This window comes from Epinephelus lanceolatus, chromosome 4, assembly GCF_041903045.1.
Source record: "Epinephelus lanceolatus isolate andai-2023 chromosome 4, ASM4190304v1, whole genome shotgun sequence".
Taxonomy (NCBI): domain Eukaryota; kingdom Metazoa; phylum Chordata; class Actinopteri; order Perciformes; family Serranidae; genus Epinephelus; species Epinephelus lanceolatus.
Genome location: NC_135737.1, coordinates 45633380 through 45657840, shown reverse-complemented (window position 1 = coordinate 45657840; position 24461 = coordinate 45633380). Strand labels below are relative to the sequence as shown.

Below are 24461 nucleotides of genomic sequence, written 5' to 3'. Positions count from 1 at the left end.
GAGGATCCTGATCAGATGTCCGGATCACATCAACTGACAAAGTTTGACGTGAAGGAGCAGCGGCTCTACTCCGAGCTCCCTCCAGATGTCTGAGCTCCTCACCCTATCTCTAAGGCTGAGCCCAGCCATCCTTTGGAGGAGAGCCATTTCAGCTGCTTGTATCCGTGATCTCATTCTTTCGGTCACTACCCAGAGCTCATGACCATAGGTGAGGGTTGGGAAGTAGATGGATCAGTAAATCGAAAGCTTTGCCTTCTAGCTCAGCTCCCTCTTCACCACGACAGTCTCGCACAGCGCTGTCATCACTGCAGACGCTGCACCAAACTGCCAATCCATGTCATGATCCATTTTACTCTCACGAGTGAACATTGTGATCTAATCTGAATATTTCTGGATCACTTCAGAATCAAAAAATAAAATGTTTACACTTTATACTAAAAAAAAAATGGACAGACAAAAATTTGAGCTCAACAAATATTCTACTTTGCCTTTAAACATCTCATTTACAGTTGGAGAAATCAAATTAGCATTGGTTATCATCAAAAGAACTTTCATGATTTTATATATATATATATATATATATATATATATATATATATATATATATTTAAAACAAATCACATTTTAAAAGTAGATTTTATCACTCCTCTACAGTGAAAGAAAAAGTTTATGCTAATTACGAGTTGGGCAAGAAGATTGATCCCCTCTCATACGTGAGTGGTATCAATCTACTCATGCAACTCTCAGCAAGAAGTTCCCTCTCACAGATGCATCTATGTTTCTGCTCTAACACACACACACACACACACACACACACACACACACACACACAGGACCAGATGCTTACCAATGACAAATACTGGCATGAAGGCTCCGCAGGGCACTGGGATGGTGGTGGCCAGGGCAGACATCCAGAACTAGGCGAGAAAAAAGAGGGAGACGAAGAAAGAGGAGACATGAAAAGAAAGAACAGGGTGGCATTTCAATTAGCTTCAGAGTGCCATCCTGTGTGCCCCTAGATGATAGCCAAGTTGAATCATCTACAAGCAGTGAGGAGGCGGCCATGCGGAGCTTATTGCTGAGGTTAGATTGAGCTGTCACTTTCACTCTTCATTTGACAAAGACCCTGAAATGAACCCTGGGTAATGAGCGGGCTCCGCCGATTGGCCGACGCTGTGCCAGGCGAGCGGAAGAGACTGCTAATTAGGAAAGGCAAACAAAAAGGAAAATGTCACCACTGACAATGTGTGAGCATTATTGTCAGGTGTGTGTGTGTGTGTGTGTGTGTGTGTGCGCATGTGTACCTAAGTGAAAGCAGAAAGTGTGATGCTTAAAATGCTGTCATGCTTATTTTAGGAAAGATTCATGAGACGGTATTAAAGCTGTAATTATTATTATAACAGTCACACAGTGTGGACTCATTAGTCGTCTCATTAAAATTCACTTTCAGCTCCGTGCAGCCTGTCTGATATCTATCACTCCTACAGTAAATATATGATCAATCATTATATCCTCGACATCGGAGCTGGACATCACTGACTGAGCTGATTTTTACTACATGATCAGTGTCTCATCATTAACTTGAAAGAACACTGCACACTTATTCCAGAGTTTTACGGCTCCGCTGGGTAAAATAAAGACAAACTGCAAAAACAATCCAGCACAGAAATTTGGCTAATGTGAGGCAACATTTTGCCTCATGCTCGATGTGAAGACTCCCTAAAGAGTCACTTAACACCAGGCTGAAAAAACTGGTGAGTGTGTTTGGGTGTGAATGTGCTTTGTTGCACCTGTAACCACACTAGTGATGTCACCGTGGCCTGAAGTGTACCTGAACCTCACTGTTTGCATGATGTCAAGACCAATGTATACGTTTTTTTTTTTCTTACAAAAAGAAAGAAGCAGACAAAACCAAGAACAACAGGCAGGGACATCCTAGGTAAAGGTGAAATGCTCAACATGAAAATGAGTCAATAACCATCGCCCAAGATCACAAAGGTCCCATTGATCCCTAACTTTGATTCCTGGAAAGCCAGGGCACTTTTAAGGAAGGAGAAATCTCCCACTCGTTCATGAGTTATAGTCTGCTCTGCATGCCTCAACACTGAGGGGAACAAATCAAAATTCACCAAACAAACCATACATACAAATAAAAGATCATTTCAAAGTCAAATAAAATTTACATTTTTTCCAATATTTTCCACATTTTTAGTGGCATGTCTCAGAGAAAAACTCAGCTGTTCCATGACATATATTTCCTCAACTATTTCCATCCATTCAGAGGCTGTTGGAGACTCTTTACTCAACCATTTCCTGGTTATGATATTTTACAACCTGTCCCCAGCTTCCTCCAATCTTGCCATCAGGAGAGGGTGCATCAGAGACTGACATGTTTAAATACTTTTGCAGAGAGTGACGAACGGCTTATCAGCTGTTTCCAACTGCCTCCATATTCACAGATGCTCACTGACACCTGACACTGGTGTGTAAGAGCCTTAAAGGGATAGTGCTGAGGTGGAGTCGTGCTGCTACCTCCTCTCCCCTTGGATCTCCGCGAGTGATGTGAGGACTCTGTGAGGAACTTCCCCTAATGCAGGCTGACGGTGCTCCAGATTCAAACGTCCAAAAACACATAATTGAAACCACAAAATATCTCCATACTGCTCGTCCATAGTGATCCAAGTGTCCTGAAGCCCCGCACACACGTGAGCGTGGTGCACAGAGAGGCAGTCAGAGCTACAGGCTACAATGAGGCTAAAAACAGAGTTCAAATGACGTTTTTCCAAACAACATTTATGTCGGGGCTTCAGGACACTTGGATCACTACGGACGAGCAGTATGGAGATATTTTGTGGTTTCAATTATGTGTTTTTGGACGTTTGAATCTGGGGCGCCGTCAGCCTCCATTAGGTGTGCAGTTGTGCTGCTACCTCCTCTCCCCTTGGATCTCCACAAGTGTTGTGAGGACTCTAAAACATCACCTGAGCCTCCCTCGGCATATGGGTGAGTAGATAATGGCTGAATTTTCATTTTTGGGTGCACTATCCCTTTAATATATGCATTAAAAACAATTTGACCGCTTTCTCCACGATACACCTCTGGGCATATTTCCTTATATAAAGACATAAGGGCGTGGCAGTATGCTGTCACAGATAGCGGGCATGAGCTTGTCAATTAAGGATGATTCTGATTCACCAACATACACAGTGTGGTCAGAACAAACCTGGCCAGTGTGCATGTGTCATGAATCAGACGGTGAGTTTGCACTTATTTCATGTGCAGAGTAAGAACGTTTCTTCACACATATTAGTGAATGAGGCTCAATGCTGTCCCCATGACGCAACCAGTAAGCTAACTGTTTCCTCCTGCTTACAGTATTAATGCTAAGCTAAGCTAACAAGCTCTTAGCTGTAGCTTCATCTTTCACATATAAACATGAGAGTGATATCGATCCTCTCACCTAACTCTTTGCAAGAAAATGAGTGTGATTTTTTTTGTGTTTGTATAAATTTAAAATTCGAACTCACATCTTTTTCATTTCAGTCCTCCAAACTTCATTTAGGCCGATACTATTTAGAACTATTCACTTGGATCGGGCCAGTTTCTCAGCAGTTAAGAATTTGTGACATCCGGTGTTTGAATGCATAAAACAAGAAGTATGATTCTGAGCATTGTACAAGTCATTACACAAACCTCATCACTGTAATAATCCCATGGTTGCAAATAGACTTTTTAATTACACTCATTGCACCATCTCTCTCTCTCTCTATCCCTCCCTGCCTCCTGTTCTCTCTCCCTCTCTTTTCTCTGGTCCCTCTGCTCTGTCTATAGTTAGCTGTAATTAAGGCCGGCTGCCATGGTGAAGTAATGGATATCATTCTGTAACCCTACACCGCCGCCGTTTTCACACCCTGCACTGCAAGTACACACGCATACGTGCGTAGGTGTTCACACCTGCCCACGCACACATCATGACACTGACTCAGTGACGAAAATCAGAGCTGAACGCAGCTGGGCGCCAGAGAGTAACAGACGCACAACCAGTTGAATGCACAAAATAGGCCTCACAGGAAAATAGTACAGTCACGGGAGTAATTCTTCTCTTGGATCGTCTTCATCTTCATCTCTTCCTTTCTTATTCTATCTCTTCCACTCAGCCAGTAAAACTAATAAGAGCTAGAAAGGTTTAACGGATCTGGGAGCTCATAACATAGGCTTAACTTTATTACAGAGGCCACGAACTCTGTGGAGTGTGTGAGTGTGTGTGTGTCCCTGTGTAGCACTGGGACAGATCGTCATACAATTTTAAAAACCACACTGAGCAGAGAACAATGCAATTTAATCTAGTTGTAAATTTACTGCTGGCCATGAACGCCACAGTAACTGAGAGCAGCTGTCATCTGAACTGTTCACTGAGGGCTCTGAAGTACAGTAGATCATAGCAGAGTGTAATAGCGGCCATATAAAATGTGTGCAAAAATAATTTTTATAGGGCTCCTGAAACTCGATGTGACAACTGCTGAATTATATAATTGCTCAAAGAAATAGAGTAAACTGTCAACAGGATAAATTATTTTAGGAAAGTTGCACTAAAAAAACCCAATAATTGCTCATATGTAGTCATGCTTTCTGTTATAAGGCATTAACTATTTAGACATCTGTTTTTTTTTTGTCTAACTGAGAATGACATGTCGTCGCTCTGCAGCAGCCATTTCTCCATAATTTGAGGCTGTTCATCAAATAAGACAACTTAAAGGCAGCAAATGTGAAAATTTGTCACAAAATCAAACTGTAAATTATCTCATGTTGTTTTGTTTTTTCAAATCCTGGATGGCTGCAACTTTTCTTCAGCTCAATCAGAGCAAAAATTAAGTATAGCCTTAGTTCAGGCAGGACACGATGCCAAGCTCATCTCACATCCCAGCTACATCAGTTGATCTCAAATAGCCCAATTGATGAAGGGAGTCAGCTGATAGATCACATGATTCCTTTCTATGCAACCAATTGGCAAATCTCATTTAGGGCGCCCTATTTAAACTGCTCTGGCCTGCCTACTGTTGCTGCTTCCTCTGCAAGCTGCTTTGCAACCTGCCTCCACCCCAGTTCCTCCTTTTCATACTGTGTCTGACTTATCAGTGTCATTTCTGTTTGTCACTGATGCTGCTCTGTTCTGTTCACAGGGGTCTTTGCTGCTGCTCTCCCTGCCTTAGACTTTCCATGTAGGCGCGTGGAAGGGCAGAAAGGCCCCAGAACAGAGCCATACCACCAAATATAATACTGCAAATGGAAATAAATTTTTTGTTGACTAAAGTGGTCCTGACTGACCTGAAGTTATTAATTCGCACCACAGCACTTTTTCTCAGCATTATTTCTCCTCATCTGGGCCCCCTCTGTTAAATCACATGTTAAATATCTTGGAGTCATATTTGATTCAGAATTGAAGTTTTACAAACAAATCAATCAAGTATTGAAATTAAGTTGCATGCAGCTGCACAACATCTCCAGACTCCGATCAATTCCCTGTACTTCTGACCTGGAGAAAGTTGTCCTCACCTTTATTTCCACCTGCCTCAATTATTGCCTGGACAGCACATTGTCCTCTGAGGCTCACATCAATAATGTTACTTGGTCTGCATACTTTCATCTATGAAATATTAATCATCTTCACCCATCATGTACACCTCAGAGCGCTGCTATCCTTGTTCAGTCTTTGGTTACATCTCATGTCGATTATTGCAGTTCTGTCCTCTCCCTCATCCTAAACTCCAGTTGGTCCAGAATTCAGCTGCCCGTATCATCACTAGAACCTCCTCCATAGATCATATCACTCCTGTTCTCCAGCAGCTTCACTGGCTTCCTGTTAAATAGATTCTGCTTCTCACCTTTAAGGCCCTCCATAACCATGCCCCCTCCTACCTGTCTAAACTCCTTCATATCTACACACCGTCCCACAGTCTTAGATCCTCTTCTGCAACTCACATCACCATCTACACTACAAAGTGTTAAACAGCCTCGCCCCCTCTGACATCACAGAGCTCCTCTCCTTGTATCACACTGTGAGAGAACTGAGATCGTCTGACCAAAGACTTCTGTCTGTCGCGAGATCCAGGACAAAGGCCTCTAGTTTCACAGACAGGGAGAGGCGGGGGCGCAGCGCACCTGCGCTTCGCCAACTGGGTGTGGCCAGGCGGATTTTGCAAGTTTGGCACATCATGCGCGCTGGCGCAGCTCCTCCTCTTTCCCACCTCCGTCCCTCCTACCTGCGCAAGTCGGAAAGAGGGACAAGAGAAGGCGTGGAGTGGGTTTTACACACATCACACCAATCAAATGAGCCCCTCTCTTCGCCCTTAAATGCGCCGCGTGAAGGCGTAATGAGAGTTTACTCAATTCGTCATGGCAGAAGAGAGCAGCAGCATCAGACGGCCAAACTTCTCCCAGGAGGAAACTGATGTTTTGGTCCGGGAGGTCCAAGCTCGCAGTGTCCGAATATACGGAACGTCGAGCAGGCCTCCACGGGCTGATGATGCAAAGGTAGCCTGGGAGGAGGTCACCACAATTGTAAATCAATGTTGCATTTCTCTCGTGCGCGCTCTCTCTTTCTCTCTCGCAGTCTCACTCTGTTTCTTTTCTTTTGACTTTTCTAAGATGACAGATGCTGAATATATACTCACTATCTGATGCTGTGGCTGTTTGTGGTTGGCTGAGAGGGATGTGAACTCATTAGTTTGCAGCTGTGTTAATCAAATCAGGTTGGGTTTCCATTACGCGTGCCAAACGTGCCAAACGGTGCCAATCCCCTTTGATCTGACATCAGATGTGACAGGACAGTCGATATAGAGATACATTTATGTGCTGATTGCAGGTAGTTGCATTGAATAGTGGTTTGTGGGTATTTATTGCATCGTTAATGTGCCTGACATTCTGGAAACCTGCCTGTGAGGTTTTGGTGACGTGTGCGCACTGTCCGCCGGTCAGCCAAACTTCCACTTACACTGGCTGCGCTCCACCTGCGCTGACAGTAGACCTGGTTTCAGCTGGTGAGCTTTTAGCGCACCTTCGGCGAAGCCTTTTGGCACTGTCACTGCGCCAAGCTGGATCTGTCGACACCTCCCCCTGCTGCGCCGCCACACCCATCTCAGCGCACATCGGTCTGCCAAACTACCAAACTGAGCGCACCTTGGTGTATAAAAACTGAGGAAACAAAAGAGTTTAAATGACCTTAAAACTCAAGTAAAATCAGGAAAGGTTCTCGGATAAAAGTATGTCTTAAGAAGACACTTAAAAGAGATCACAGCAAATGCTCTGTCACTTTTAGTTTTCAACTGAGCCTCTGGAACAGACAAAAGACCTCTGCTGCCCGAGGACCTCGAAGTACGTCCTGGTGAGTACAGTACTAAGAGGTCAGAGTTAAAGCTGGGAGAGAGACCATGAGGAGCCTCAGAAGTAATCAGTTAAATATTAAAATCTATTCTAAAACATACTGGGAACCAGTGTAGAGAGACTGAAACTGGAGTTAAAAGCCTGGCAGCTGAGAGTCTGTACAGTCTGGAGTCGATTTATGGGCCAAATTACGACAACAAACTTTCCTGGTTGTTTAGGACACATGCATACACCTGTTAATTTCACCTCACGCTGTATTTTTGTCTCACATCTCTTCCTCTGTGTCTCTCCTCAAATCCCTCCTAAACCCACTGGGAGGCACAGCTCAGTTTTCTCCTCTTTATTGTTTGGTCATTTTGGGTCTTTACCAGAATTTGAAAATGTTCCAATTAAAAGCATTTTAAGGTCAAGCTATATCCCTGGGTGTTCAGTAATCTGAGACCATGATGTTCTTACCCAACACAGACGGGAGGAAAAGGATCCTTACAGACGCCTTTCCATCAGCGTCACTGAATGTAAAGAACTGTAATCTGAACCAGCTGCGTGTTTACATAATAACACAAGAAAAGACTCACACACACACACACATACAGGTGAGTGTGACAGGTTGCTGGCTGCAGTCCCTTCACTGCCCTCGTAGGACCTTAACCATAGCAACCAGACTGGTGTGATGACTGTCTGTGAATTTACAGTTGCCCATAGGCCCTCCTCCAGGTGGCTCTAGTTGCCAAGGAGACGGACTAATAGCCACTTAACACAACCGCCTCTGGCTGGAAATTTGGATCCATAACACACTGCTGAAATGTTTAATTCCAAGTATTTGCAGCTGAATAAACCAAAAGCCCTAATGACACTCTCACAAACACACAGATTCAAACTATAAATATATGTGGTGAACTTTGTGTTGCATTTCAGGCACGGATTAGGCTTTAGAAATTAAGTCTACCAATATTCTCCTTCTATTCTACTTTATATATATATATCTAACTACACATTACTTTATGTTTTTCCTTACTTTTTTTTTAGTTTATCAATTTAAAATAAGGTATAAAAACATGATATTCAGCAGGTACAGGGTTGAAGAAGGGGTTTGAAATTCACCAGCTGTTCAAAAGGTTTACTGCTTAGTTTCTCTACTTACATATTTTTTATTTGTCTGTTAATTATTTGTGACATATATATTTTCCTGGAAAAAATATACATTCATATTTTATATATTCATTTATGAAAATATAAAAAGAAAGTGGGACAAGTTGATTAAGATATATAGTTGTATTTGTATTGTTGTTGCTGAAGCTGTTGTGTCATGAATATGTAACTGTGTTTTTCTTTATATAATAGTGTCTTTTAGCAGATAAATTATAATCTGTTTCCTGCTCAGGCACTACAGATGAAAATTAGCTTATAGCTAACTCCGGTGTAGCTAAGTAGCTGTGCACTGTCCCCGTTAAACAAATAAAATAAAATAAATAATAAATAAATACGTACGTATTTATTTTTGTAAAGAAAAAATAATTGGCAGTATATCTTTCATACATTTACACTGGTTTATATTTGTAAGTAATGGAACATTTATATATTTATATTACATACCAATACAGGTTTCTATTTTGTAAGATAGACATTTTGCAATTAATATAACAGATTTATGTCGGTTATTTTTGTGCGACAAAGTTAAATGGTAATAAAAACTGTATATTTAGAAAAGCCTAAGGTAAAGGTTTATCTCCATGAGGAAGTTGTCTGTTTCTTTTCACTCAATGACTTCAGGAGAATGGGCGGGGTTTAATACATTTATATGTCCTTTTAGACTAACTATTAACTGACAATCTGCGTCTACATTATGCTTTTCATTATCTGTAAATACTTTCATGTCTTTTTTTACATGTCTAAAAATAAATAAATATCAATATCAAAACAGTGAGCACGCAGCCTCTCCATTCATGCTGTATGTCTTTTGTACTGCTGAGGTACCCAAATCATGTCATTTTAATAGTTTGAACCAAAGTTTAGGTCAATCTAAACTGTATTGTATTTTACATTGTATTATCATTGTACTATCTTGGAAATCATTCATATTGTATTTGGATATTGAAGCAAATAAACTGATAGGCCAACGCTATCCCATCAAATCATCCACTTTTACACATTATACTGCAGCTGTCATAAAGACATGGATGGAAAATGTGTAATTGTATCCTTGATTCAGCTCCTCCAGCACCGTGATAATACATATAAAGAACATTATATATAGATTGAGCAGTTTTCTCTGATATAGTATGATCCTATAATTGAGAGTTGCATTTCCGGACATATTTCTATACACCCTTTATTTGCTCTATTGCTATGTCCTCTTACAGTAGCTATTACGATATCCAATTCTTTGAAGCACCTATGACTCACTTTCCCCCAAGGTATCATTAATGTTTCATGTAATCTAATCGAATGTAACCTAAGTGTACATCTCACTGAGGTAGTGCATGACCATCAAAATTTATGAGGATTTCCAACCTCAAACTGAGGGGGGTCTTTGATAAACCGTCACAGGAAGCAGAAGCCTTCAGGCAACAGAAGCAAGCAAAGGATTGATTGGGTTGTTGGTTTAAAACACTGGTGGTGTTTAAGAAAAGGTGAAAGTAAAAGGAGAGGAGAAAAGTGATGGAAGTGAAATGTGAAAACCTTCTACATTAAAATCCAATTAAAAATTACTTAATGAACCACATGGATTTTGACAGTGGATTTAATGAGACTTATAAGTTATAGAGCTGCTTCAGGGCTAAACTATTTTAGAAGAAAAAATGTATTAAACTCCGTCAATATATGTGACTCAGACTTCATGATTTGACATTAGTAATGTGTTTGCTCGCCAAAAATACTTGGAGTGAGAGAACTCACCATTTTATTAGGTACACCTGTTCAACTGCTCATTAACGCATTAGCCAATCATGTGACAGCATTAGTCATGTAGACATGGTGAAGACGAGCTGCTGAAGTTCAAACGGAGCATCAGAATGATGAAGAAAGGGGATTGAAGTGACTTTGAACGTGGCATGGTTGTTGGTGCCAGACGGGCTGCTCTGAGTATTTACTGGGATTTTCAGCACAACCATCTCTAGGGTTTACAGAGGATGGTCCCAAAAAGAGAAAATATCCGTCCAACGTTGCAGGATAACACACCATGTCACAAAGCTCAGATCATCTCAATCTGGTTTCTTGAGCATGACAATGAGTTCAGTGTACTCCAATGGCCTCCACAGTCACCAGATCTCAGTCCAATAGAGCACCTTTGGGATGTGCTGGAACGGGAGATTCTCATCATGGATGTGCAGCCAACAATTCTGCAGCAACTGTGTGATGTCATCATGTCAAAATGGACCAACATCTCTGAGGAATGTTTCCAGCACCTTGTTGAATCTGTGACACCAAGTTTTAAAGCAGTTGCACCTAATAAAGTAGCTGGTTTTAGTCTAATTTAAGTAGATTTTGGTACATTTAAACTTCATTCAGACTCAGGCATTAAAATTACATAGTTCGACAAGTGTTTGTCCTGGTGGCAGTCTGTCAGTAAATGACTCATACAACAGGTGTCATGAATTTCACTGGAGAAAATCACACATTTATTATTAAGGATAAAGCTGCTAATTCTGTTGCTGTTGAGGATATTTTGTTTTTCATGCCCAGGGCTGAAGACAACACACAACTTTTAGTTTTTAAACTTGAATTATTGCCAGTGTTCAGCTGTGCAAGTTCACAACAGACATATCAGCATATTCTTTCCTTACAAACCAGTCCAGACTCTTTTATTATTAAAGACTGTTGGGTATTATGACTCATGTTTGTACAAGTCTCGATTTTGTCCTACAGCTAGTGACTGACTCTGCACAGAGACCAAAAACAGCCAATCAAGGCTGAGTTTGAGAGGTGAGAAAAACCAGTGGAGTATGAAAAAGAAAATGCTGCATCTACATGTCTGATTGGTTGTTTCATTAAAATGTAAGACTGCGGAGGTTTGAGTGTGATACCATTCCAATGCCCTTAGTTCATCTTCAACAGTTGGCTCACAATCCCATCACTATAAAGACAATGGCCAAAAAGACAGGACTTCCTGGCGAGTCACAGCTCTGGAGATTGGCTCTCCAGGTGAGAAATGAACTTTAATTAGTGGGTGTCCACACATTATTTTAAGCTGATACAGAGGTGGAAGACAGATCTTTCAGTACAAGTAGTAATAACTTTGTCTGGTCAGCTGCTGATGAGCTGCAGCGCAACGCGTCCAGTGTGTGCTTGGGGTGGCACTTGATGCGCATCGAACCGGCAGTTTGTCCTCAGCTTATGGTCAACCCAGTCTCACTCCTAAGTCGCCAAAACCGGCTCTTGATCAGTAACTTCAAGCTTCAGACACTGACAAAAACACCATCCTTTCACGGCTTTGACTTATTCTGTTGGGCTGTGTTGCCTGTATATGTAATCAGCATGCTGCACAGACTAATGTACACCAGAAATACTTTTACACCATCCACTCATTAAACCAAATAAAAACAACATAAATTCATTAGACATGTACCAGACAAAGATGAGCTTCCCTCTGCGACTCCTCAGAGGTTCTGACTCTCGAGCAGAACGTTTGAAAGACAACAGGAAACAGTTTAGCCCTCAGTGAAAGACCATGGGGAACTGCGGGAATGCAAAGTAGCCTTGGCTTTATGATATTTCTGCATAATTTAAATTAAGGTGAATACATTTGTCTTTCATTGCAATTTCCACACAGCTGTATACACTTGAGGTTAAAATTCTAATATGTAAAGACATAAGCGTCTGTACGACTGACCTGCAGCACCTGCTCCTGCTGTAACACTGAGGGAGGACACAAACCGCCAGGCCTCGAGCTGCAGGTTTAGTTCAGGTGAACACTGGCCTTTCATTAAAGCAAACAGATAACTAATAGATATGGTAGAGTTATATTAATTACAGACTTATCATATAATTGATCAATACTGCACTGATTACCGATGGGACATCCTCAACTTGAATTTCTTCAGATTTACTGAAGGACACGTGAGCACGTCTTATCATCTGTTTAATTCAAATTTTTTAATCACTCAGTGCGAGTATTAGGCCAGAGGCTGGAAGACTAAGGATATCATTTTAGACAACAACAATAATAATAATAATCTCGGCCTACTCCCCTTATTGCTGTTAATACATGTTGAACCACGAGAGTCACAAAGCATGTGCAGTTTACAGTGACGATGGCTGCAGATTCACCATCATAATTAATGGTGGTTATGTTTTAAACTAGGGATGCACCAAAATGAAAATTTGTGGCCGAAGCCTAAGCCGAATAAAATTAAACACTTGGCTGAATACCAAATACCGAGTACTGAATACTAAATACTGTTGTTTAGTTTTTCATTAGTTTTTGCAGATGAACCCCCTCCAGATTAGTGTTGTCACGGTACCAAAATTGGGACCCACGGTACGATACCAGTGAAAATATCATGGTTCTGAGTAGTATCACGATACCACAGCAAAAACGAGGCAATGAGTGCCTTTTGTCATTTATGAAAAGATAAATCACTTTTCTATAATACATCAATGATATTTCAATGGAATAAATTACTTATTGACTTATTCATACTTCAAAAACAGCATCAATAAGTGATTAACATAGGGGGGATCAAAATAAAATAAATAAATAAAATAAGAATCAACCAGCCACCCTCCTCCCCTGACAAGTACAGAACAGTCCCTAAAGTGCGGTGAGGTTTGTGGACCGTTACCTGACACAAAGAGAGAAATGTGAACGGCTCGTTTCTCCTCTGACACGCCACATACCTGTGTGCCGCCACGGCTCGGCTGTTCAGGTACTTTTGGGCAGTCATGACACCAAGAAGAGGACATTATTGGAGCCGGACTTCTCCGTCTTGCGCCGCGGAGCACTACGTTCACAGACGTTCCTGTCTGTGTCTGTGACCCCCGTTCAACCCACAACCGGCGGGATTCGCCTTTCGTTTCTGCTGCTGGTTGACATCTGTACTCACACAGCGTGCTGAATGATTTATTTTGCTCAAACAAAACTATTTTTAGTCGCAAATGCGAGTGCAGTGATGGACGGAGTAAAATAACGCCACACTGCCGACATTTTACTCAAGCTGTTTGATTGCGTTATCAAAACACGCCGCTATTATTCAGCCTTGCTTTTCACTTATTCCACCGAATACCGAATGTGTGTTTTTTTGCAATATTTGGCCGAATATATTCGGTTACCGAATATTCGGTGCATCCCTATTTTAAACAGAGGGTCGTTGATTTCAGACAGAGGCAGACAATTCTTATTTCTATCCAGCAACTGTCCATTTTGCCAACTAAGGTGAGACAGAGAGAGTAATTTGTTGTCTCGGTACAACACCGCAAATTGGCGTTTTTTTGTCATTCAACAGCAAAAGCACATGGTTGGGTTTGGGAACAAAGAACAGGGTTTGGCTTTACAACCATACTGGAAGCGAACAGGTGAAAGTCAGAGGTTGTTAAACCCATCCACCACCCCTCATGCCCACCCTACTTTGACTAACCACTTCTTAACTTACACTGTTGTCCTGCCCGTCATCCCCTGACACTACTGGGCACCGTTACACAATAATGCTGACCAGCTGCGTATCATGCCAATGTGCGTCTGACGTCAAAGGTCACTGACCGAGTGCCTCTGTTCAACTACTTCAGAGAGATACCAGGTTGTAGGGCTGTAGTCAACCAAAGAAAATCTTGGTCGACTAAAGACGCACATAATCATCAACTAATCAATTAGTCGTGGGAAAAAAAAAAATCAGCATGTTATTTTTACTTCTGCAGTGGTGTGTCTGTGTCATTCTGCAGTTACACCTCCAAAACACTAGTCGGCGGTGGAGGACTGTGTTGAGTGCTGTAAAGTTTAGTTCAAATCAAACTTTATTTATATAGTTGATTCAAAACACACATTAAACATGGCTTAATAGAGACAATTTCAAACACAAGTACGCAAATCAGCTTCACTATAAATCGCAGAACTAACAGACAAACTCTTTATCTGGACACATTTCCCCCACCAGTACAACATGTTAATGTTATTAGCACAAGTCTATGGCATTTTACATTGTATAAATTAGCCTAGCGTCTAGCGATCTTTTCCTCTTCTCATATAAAACAAATGTTTTGAAAACACCCCCATTTTCACAGGTAACTTAGCCTCTCCCCCCGCCGCAGGAAATAATGGATTAATTCTGGAAAGCTGTTGATGTAGCACTTTTCTCCTTATGAAAGTAACACGGCGATTATTCGACCCATGAGAATTTGGTCGGACGAGAGCATAGCGACCAAATAATCGACTAGCCGACCAGGAGACTACAGCCCTACCAGGTTGATATGGAATATTGCTCTTAAAGGGGAACTACGCCAATTTTCAAAATTCAAACATGGTATTACTATGATCTAAGACAATCCATTTTAGCGAACATTAACAATGCTCTCCCAAATCCAAACAAGATCTTCTGTTTCCAAACTGGGAACACTACAGTAGAATAAAGTTCATTTAGGTGGAAAAAAAGAAAACTGAGTGTGGGTTCACAAATTCAGTTTCCCATTCATCGTAGCAGCTCTGGGCTTTATACCTGATGACATCACAGGTCTGAGACTCTGGTTTCTGGCTTTGAGAGAGAGTAGCTTGTGTTCCCACACACTAATTGAATTTTCCTCAGCCATGGAAATCAGATGTGGAACTCTTAATTAAGGTGGTGTTCTCCTTTGATACAGCCCCCTACTTCAGGGGTTTAGCCAATGGTCAGTTGCCTTTAAAAAAGTAATCTGTTATTGACTTCCATACAAAGACATGGCTAATAGAGTTCTACAACTCATCGGTCAAAGCCTGTACTGCACGGCTTAACACCTATTACTGCACCTCTTCCCCCCTGGGTCTTGATTCGTCTTGATTTATTGTTGTTCGTCATATTTTAATGTTTTAGTCGAAGGCTAAATTCTGATGACTAAGGTGAACAAGAGGCTAAAAAGAACTGTGAGAGAAAACAAAAACAGGAGAGCAGAAGTGACGTATCGGAGGGAGAAGTGAAGGATACTCAGGTCAAGGGTATCAGTTATGACGCAGTATCCAGGACATTTATAGTCGATTTAATTTGTCAGTCATCTGGGAGCCCTCTATGCTTGTGTGTGTGTGTGTGTCACATTGAGAGGACAGTCTATCGCCTGGGGGCCTCAGGGGACCCTCAGGGGCCCTTCTTCTATTCCCACTCCAATTACAGTCCCGCCAGCTCTCTGTCACTCTGATGCACACTCACACACTCACACCGACACACTGACAGAGAACAGAGGACTCGCTCAGGCTGTAGGACGCAGAAACACACCTGTATTAATAAACGCAGTCTTCACCCAGAGCTGTTGATGTGCATAATTGCACACCACTAAAAATAGCATTTAACTACAAAGCATGCCAAATTAGTTTGCAGGTTTGTGTGCGAGCGTGTGTGTGTGAGTGTGGGTTTCTAGGTGTACTGAAAAGTTACAAACACACAGAAACTTCCTCTGCAGCACCCCAGCTAACACTCGTCTTCTTCACAACAGCTGCAGTGAACGTTAAGAGCAACATCTCAGGCTTCTCACTTACTTACTTGCACACACTTTGTTCCGTACTGCACCAAAACACATGTAATTAAAGTATTTATAAAATTTTAATTTGCTGACCTGCCAATATAGACTTCCTGGCACTAGACTCTTTCCATGCACCTTACTTACAAAAGTTTAGCAGCTGGAACGAGAGTCTTCCTAAAGTTTGGGCATGAAAAGGAGCAACAAGACAAGATGGCTGCCATGTCGAATAAAAGAACCATTCATTACCAAGAAGGAGAGGGAGAGAGCAATCTCCCCTTTGAAAATCACCATGCTGAATCCAGGAAAAACCAAAGGCTGTAATTAGACAGAGCCATCACAGCCTCACTTTGAATGCTGTGTGTGTGTGTGTGTGTGTCTGTGTGTGTGTGTGTGTAAGAGAGAGAGAGGACGTGAGTCAGTGCATGCCCACAGATAGATGCTGAGAGCAGCTCGATAACATTTGTGCAGGTGGGTGATTAAAGTTAAAAAAGTGTGTGTGTGTTTTTGTCCTTCGACTGTACACACCTCACCTCCATGTCACATTCTGGAAACCCTGCATTCGTCTTTTGTTACCGTATACATCCGCAGACGATGGAAACGAACACACACACACGCAGAGGTTAGACGTCACACTGAGAGGAATGACGCTGAAAGCCATCAGACCATTTCATTAAAGGACAGCAGGCAGATAGGGACACACACACACACACACACAGAACTGAAAAAGGAGACAGCTAAGTTCCAATAAGAAGAGTGGATTCTGTGAACTTGGCTTTATAAAGCAATCAATACTGGTTTTTGACAGTCATTTTTTTGCGATACGTGACAGACAAAAGGCTGAGAGAGACGTTCTCTATTGTACCGCTCAGGAACAATGACAAAGAGACAGTGAGTCAGTTTCTGCCATTACTGCAGAACAGACTGTCACACCATCAGTTCTGTGCTTACATAACTTTGACACCGGAGCTTCTGGTCAGTGTTGGATACTCGTTTCACTGTGTTTAACTCCACAGTCTGCAGTGAAGGTTGCCTGGCTGTAGTTCTGCTCGACTTAACTGTGGACACTGCTTCTTTCCAAAGTTATTTGTGTCTATCTACAGCAGAGTTATTTAACTGCTTTATCTTTATGCATTCACTCTAACTATTTTTGGCATGAAAGAAGGCATGTCGTACAGTTGTTTTTGCTGATCAATTAATCCAGTTACGTTTAAATCCCTGTGGGCAGGATTTTACAAATAACTGCCACAACTAGAGGTAGAATGAAAAAAATAAACTGCAAATGCACACTGGAAAGTAACACATGCACCACCAAGACTGTCTCATTTTTCTTTAAACAAAAATTTTCTATTGGAATGAATGTGTAATCACAATAAATAAATACATAAATAAATAAAAAATACATGCACAGCGGCTTTAGAAAGAAAAATGTGTAATTTGCTTGGAAGTAGCCATGTGTTACATTAAGAGGTAAAAGGAAATGCTTCAAATTAGTGTTAAAGCCGTGGTTCCCAACTGGTCCAGACACGGTCCAAGTTTCTCCTTACTCATCAGTTCAAGGTCCACACAGTTCAAAATTTTCAACATCAGTTGGTGTGCTCCAATTTAGACCTTAATATCTTAATGGAATAATAATTTTCACATAGCCATTAAATTGCAGAACAGAGGTGGAATTATAAATTGACAAAATTAAATTAGAATAAAAATGTTAAAAGTATTTTTTCAACCCAACAAATTTAATTTTTAAATTTAAACGTAAATTTTTACTTACAAAAACTTGGTTACGCTCTCTTCAGCAAAAAGAACACATAACCCTCCTCCTGCTCCGACCTATCCTCCTTACTACTTTAGTCAGGAACACTTCAGTCAACGAAAACATAATTTCCATTTATAGTATTATATTTGGTGGTATGGCTCTGTTCTGGGGCTTTCCACTGGCCTGCGCAGAAAGCCTAAGGCAGAGAGAGCACAAACCTCACTGCCCTTCCACGCGCATATGAGGAAAGCTTGTGGCTGAGAGAGAGAGCACACAGCTCTCTGCCCTTCCATGCGCATACAAGGAAAGCTTGAGGCTGAGAGAACAAACTCCCCTGCCCTTCCACACGCCTACATGGAAAGCCTAAGGCGGAGAGAGAGCACACCTCTTTGCCCTTCCATGCGCATACAAGGAAAGCTTGAGGCTGAGAGAAAAAACTCCCCTGCCCTTCCACGCACCTACACGGAAAGCCTAAGGCAGACAGAGAGAGAGCACACCTCTCTGTCCTTCCATGAACATACGAGGAAAGCTTGAGGCAGAGAGAATAAACCCCCTACCCTTCCATGCGCCTACATGGAAAGCCTAAGGCAGGGAGAGCAGCAGAAAAGACCCCCCAGGAACAGAACAGAGCAGCATCAATGACAAACAGAAATGACATTGATAAGTCAGACACAGTATGAAAAGGAGGAGCTGGGGTGGAGGCAGGTTGCAAAGCAGCTTGCAGAGGAAGCAGCAACAGTAGGCAGGCCAGAGCAGTTTAAATAGGGCGCCCTGAATGAGATTTGTCAATTGGTTGCATAGAAAGGAATCATGTGATCTATCAGCTGACTCCCTTCATCAATCAGCTGATCCATCAGTTGATTGGGCTGTTTGAGATCAGCTGATGTAGCTGGGATGTGAGCTGAGCTTGACATCGTGTCCTGCCTGAACTAACGCTATGCTCAGTTTGTTAACATGTTCCTCTGGGCTATTTATGGTATTTCTCTATATCATATGTGAATTTTGTGAACCCTTTTTAGCTTCAAGTTCTGTGTACCTTTAGTTGACAAAACCACAGTGCTTATGAGTGTTGTGTTAATGTCAAGTACAGTAACAGCCTTAGTTTAGAAAACCAGATTTCAAAATGCTTTCTCTAACCTTTAACTGCAGCAAACTGGCCATGTACACACACACACACACACACACAAGCACATGACCACATGACCCAGCTTCATTCTCTTCTGCACCCACTCGCACTTTTCCAGGGCTCTCTCAGCGTGCTTTACTCGTATGAAGTTCACAGCCCCACACACTCACAGACGCAGCTCTTGATGCAGTGAGAGGAGATTTACAACCTCTGTTTTTTTGTATTCGGAGAGGACATTTCATTTCAGCTGAACAGCGCAGCACAAATAAGTAAAGGTTACATAAAAAAGCCAATCTAATCACAACACGAGCAGCACTCTCCTCCAGCAGCCCCGAACAGCAGCAGGAGAGCTGAGTTCATCTGAGCTCCCAAACTTCTGTTTGGCCTCTGAGACCAGAGGAGAAACAGGACGACGGGTGGTAAGATTTTATATACACGAAAACATATACAGTAACTGTTCAGTTTGTTCTTTCCCCCTGAGGCCAAAGGTGCAGCAGCTTGGGTCCAACACCTCATATAACAGTGACTGTTTTTTTTCCTCCACCGAGGCCCGGGGAAGTTGAGAAAGAAACTGATTTGTGAACTGCATTTCCCAGTTCCCCTTGTGCTATTTACTCAGCCAAAACTGACATTAGCTGAGATTTTATACTGTTGTCTTTTGCTGTCTAATTCAGTGGCTCTCCACTGGTGGGTCATGGGTCCATTCTGAATGGTCCCCAAATGACTTGCAAACATGTCAAGTTTGTAAGAAACACACTTCATTTTTAAGGGCAGTGAAATTCCAGCAGCACAGTGGTTTAATGGTTAGCATTGTCTCTTTCCTGGTTCAAACCCCAGGTGGGGGGGGGGGGGGGTGGGGGGGGGTGATGGCCTTCTGTGCAGAGTTTGCATGTTCTCCCCGTGTCAGTGTGGGTTTTCTCCAGGTACTCCAGCTTCCTCCCACAGTCCAAAGACATGCAGGTTAATTGGTGACTCTATAGCCCCTTTCACACTGCCAGATTTTCCGCGAATGTTGGGCCGTTTTGCCGGCAAGCTGCGAGCACAGAGCCGGATTGGCGAGTTGATCTGAGGTGCCCAATTTTCTGCCTCGTAGGGTAGATATATTGGTGGAACCTTTTTGGTTTAAAAAGAACGAGGCGGCCTTCTGCAACGGGAGGGGCTGTTGATGACTTGTGGGAGGAGCTGTTGATGATGCCGCACGTGTGACCCACTGGTGGTGGATAAACAGGAAACAGCTGATAGCAGGAATTAGCGAGCAGCTAGTAGCAAGAGGGAAACACAAACCTGACAGACACTGTAAAGATGAGCAACTGGGGAGACAAGGAATTGCGTGCCCTCCTTGTCCTCACAACCATCAGATGACGGGCCGACTTATGAGAGAATCGCCTAAGGACTGACTAGCCACTGCTTCCCTCCCACGTCACTGTTTACGTCACACGCTGAGCTACACGTTTTGTTACTTGCTCACGCCCCCCATTGCCCCGAAAAAGGCACATTCTGTATAAACAAAAGTAGGTAGGCGGCATTTTGCTGCACTCCCTGATTTTGTTTTTATACTGCCAATGCTGAAAAAAGACTGATTGGGCTTTCCTGCAAATTTGCACAATTCCTATCAAAAAAGGGCTAAAATCGTCCGTAGGTGTGAATGTGAGTGTGAATGGTTGTCTGTCTCTATGTGTCAGCCCTGTGATAGTCTGGTGACCTGTCCAGGGTGAACCCCGCCCAGTATCAGCTGGGATAGGCTCCAGCCCCCCCGTGACCCCTAACAGGATAAACGGTTACGGAAAATGAAGAAATGAATGAATACATGAATTTCCGGCACAGAACAAGTGACTAACAGAGAGCTAATTGAGGGAGACGGTAAACTAGTTGTACAACATGGCCAAACACAAGTATGATGCTGAATGTATTAAGCTGTGTGGACCTTGAACTAATGACTAAGGAGAAATCTGGACCCCGGGGCTGGACCAGTTGGGAACCACTGGTCTATTTGACCTCAGATTTATTGACATTTACAGCATTATTAAAAACATAAATAATCTCATGTTTTTTGTTGGAAAAAGCTCTGTTAAGAACATTTATTGTAAAAAAATATCGCGATACTTTGCTGTATGGATTCTCCCCTACTTTTATACTTTATTTTTCACAGGTTACTTGGGGCTAATGCAGAACTTTTACTTTATCTTATTATACTTAAGATATCCATGCATTATCTATGCAGAAAGATTTAACTAGGAAATTGCGTTAAAATGTATGTGTCACGTGATACCGTCCTCATAAGAGCTGTATTGTCTACAGGATGGATTCAGTTCCTTTTATTCAACACCTTTCATTTGACCTTCATTATCAAACAGGCGGGCTGAGCTTCGATCACTCACAGTGACATCTAACATCAAGTGACTGAGGTATAAAGATCTGCTCTGTTCCTATGGATCCCATCAGCTCTTTGACTCTACGATATGACATCAAAGTGGACCCAAACTTTAAATGGCCTCCCGGGAACATAACTTTATAACACAGTGAGGGAGAGACATTTTTTTTTAACATGGTCTCTCTTTGTTCTTTACCAGTGACAAGTGGAGATGGGCTCCCTTCCAACACTTTCCCATTAGGGAATCAGGTCCAGTATTGAATAAAAAAGGTCAAAACCCTCCCATTTATAATACCTTCATGTTCAAGTCACAATCTCCTTGTGACCTTCCTTTATCTGTAATGCCACTGCAGCCACCTGCAGCGTACTGTACGTGTGGACTTCACATACTGTACCAGCACACAATGACATCAAATGTACAGAGGTGAAATTAAAGAAGGAAACTAACCAGAGGGAAGTGAGAAAGGCATCTGATGACGTGGAAGATAAAGATTAAAGGTGATAGACTGTTTGTCATGCAAAGAGTTATCAGGACATTCTGTTTTCTCTCCTACCTTCATGACGATGAAGAGGACCAGGGTGACGAAGACGTTGACCTGCGGGTGTTTCCAGGCTTGAGAGTGTCCGATGTAGTCAAACTCCTCAGCGATGCCTTGTTTGGCCCACGTCCGGTTGTCCAGTAATGTCACCAGAGACTCCTTTTGGGTCAGCTAAAGGTCACAGGAAGTGAGATCATCAACATATGCAAACACAGGTGGACTAAATGTGACCTTGTGACAACTGTTACAGTATCTAACAAATGCTTTGGCTGAGGGTGTAAATTCCACTGGGCTGAGGGCAAGCAGCAACCTCCAGAGCTGAAAACTGAAGCCAGCATTAAAGTGTTAAAACTGCAGTTCCTCTAATGGCCACTTGAGGCTCCAGAAGCGAGTCAGTCCCCATAGACCCCCATGTTGAAATGTCCAACTTTACAGCAGAAATAAATATTTTTACAGCCTGGTACAAAAATGATTTTGGTCTCTGTAGCTATTTTCTAAGTTCATGAAAACTGTGCAGGGGGTGCATTTGTACATATGTAGTCTCTTAAAGTTTTATTAAGCCTTAAAGTTACGTATTATTGAGAATGTGGCCACTTTGAGTGACAGTATAAGTGGCTGTCTGCGAAGTGGCACCACAGTCTATATGTCAGAGCGATCTAGTCTCACTCTAAAGTCGTAGAATACCGGCGCTTGGTCAGTGACTTCAGGCGTCAGACACCAATGAAAAAACTGTCCTTTCACATCTTGCAACTTGGCTGGTCGCTATTATTGTTTAACGGCACCCAGTGGTGTCAGGGGGAAATGTGGTTGGACAACTATAGAGTGGGCGGAAGAGGTGGGGGATGTGTCCAACAACCTTCAACTTTCGGGAGGCCGGTATTCACTTCCTGTAAGAATGTAAAGCCAGACCTGGTTCTTTTTCCTAAACCCAATTACGTGTGTTTGTTGCTGAAGGAACAAAACGTCAATCAGCGTTGTTGTACTGACAAGGTGCTTTTATTTTGAAAGAGACTGTATGCAAACTGCTCGTTTTCTGTAAAAATGGACATGTATTTTGAAATGTAACAGGCTGAAGTTGACACGGCGTCCCAGAACGTCAACAACCAACACACCCAGGGTACCTTGCACGTCATATGTTGACGTGGAAAAGTCCATGACCAAACATCGATATGTGACGAGGTCGGAGTGAGAATGTGTTGGATAGATCCATTGCTCACTCTTTCACAGCTCCACCCCATTGTCCAAATATGGTCAATTAAAAAAATCCAAGATGGCGATGGACCAAAATGCCAAACTCGGTGCTTCAAAATGGCAGTCGACAAATCAGTGGATAACGAATGGATGTATAAAGACACCTGGATACAGTGTTGGAGGTGGGCCCGCATTCATTCCTATAAAAGCTCCTCAGTGGTGCTAGAGGCCAAAAAACAGTAATAAAATCATTTAATCCTGCAGCTCTTCTACATTTTCCAAATGTTATTGGACCAAGTGGATCCAACCCGATAGTGTTGGTATATAAATATATCCACTGATTTACAGATGTCTATCTCCCATCTGAGTATATGGGGAAAATTCATTTTGGACCCAATGGCATCACGTGACGAACCCACTCATTGGAAAACTGACCCAAATCTATTGTAAAACACTGTAATCCAACAGGCATTGGAGCTGCCTAATGGCCCACCATTACTATAAATTCATGTGCAAATACTGTAATACATCATGTCATTGCTCTATCCAGCCGGCTTGTGGTTATTATGTGATCTTCTCTCATGTTCTGTGCATGTAGCTGCCTGTTGATATGCACTCACTGCTACCACTCTGACAGATTTGCTTTTGAGAAGACACTAAAATGTTACTTGATGTAGGATGTTCACCTTTCCTCTGAGCCTAAATAGCATCAAAACATTCTCTGCATCCAAATCGAGATGTAAATGTATATATTTTGACTCAGAAATAAAAATACTTCAAAGTGTAGAGTGTGACAGACTGGAGAGATGGTGCACTGGAAGTGTCTTAAAAGACGTCACTGAAGATTTAAGATAGCAGGCAGGGAGTGTAAGGCGACAAATTATCTGTCACAGTTTAAAAGCCCGGATAGCCAGAGACACTGGTGATGATAATGTCACCCCCTGCCAGAGAAATGATGACTGAGGAGTACGAGAGCAAGACAGAGGGATTTAAGATACAGAATTCTGAGCGAGTGCGCTCTGGGGAGATGGGCTTTGAGAGGAGAGGGTCAGTGTAGGCAGATTTAGAGCCTCAGAAGCCTGACTCACCCGCTCATTAGGAACCAACACTGAGATAGCGGCGTGTGTGTGTGTGTGTGTGCCCGAGGATGCAGAGAATATTCCTTTTCTAATTCTGATAATTAGACAGATGAAGAGGGTGAAATTGGAGAGAACACACACACACACACACACACACACACACACATGAGTCATCTCAGGAGCAAAAGTACAGGACGCTCATCTGAGCCTACCGTGCACACAGATGATGCACATAAACACACGTTGTAACCTGAGCTGTGATCATTAAAAACAATCACACACACACACACACACACCTGAACATTACACAGGCTGTTATGAAACAATATAATGATCTAAAGTGCTTCAATTACACAGCTGCTCCATCAGGCTACATGAAGACCACGAC

At 42.3% G+C, this 24461-nt stretch overlaps 1 protein-coding gene across 5 annotated transcripts in view; it reads right to left on the bottom strand.

Moving 5' to 3' along the window:
* Positions 1-24461, bottom strand: part of LOC117259090 (chloride channel protein 2) — a 226263-nt gene that overhangs the window by 63453 nt on the left and 138349 nt on the right. For all 5 annotated transcript variants that reach the window (XM_033630303.2, XM_033630304.2, XM_033630307.2 and 2 more), the window contains 2 exons: positions 21819-21974; positions 848-917 (listed from right to left, as the gene is read on the bottom strand). In XM_033630303.2, the coding sequence (XP_033486194.2) occupies positions 848-917; positions 21819-21974 (226 nt within the window). The remainder of the gene's footprint in view (positions 1-847; positions 918-21818; positions 21975-24461) is intronic.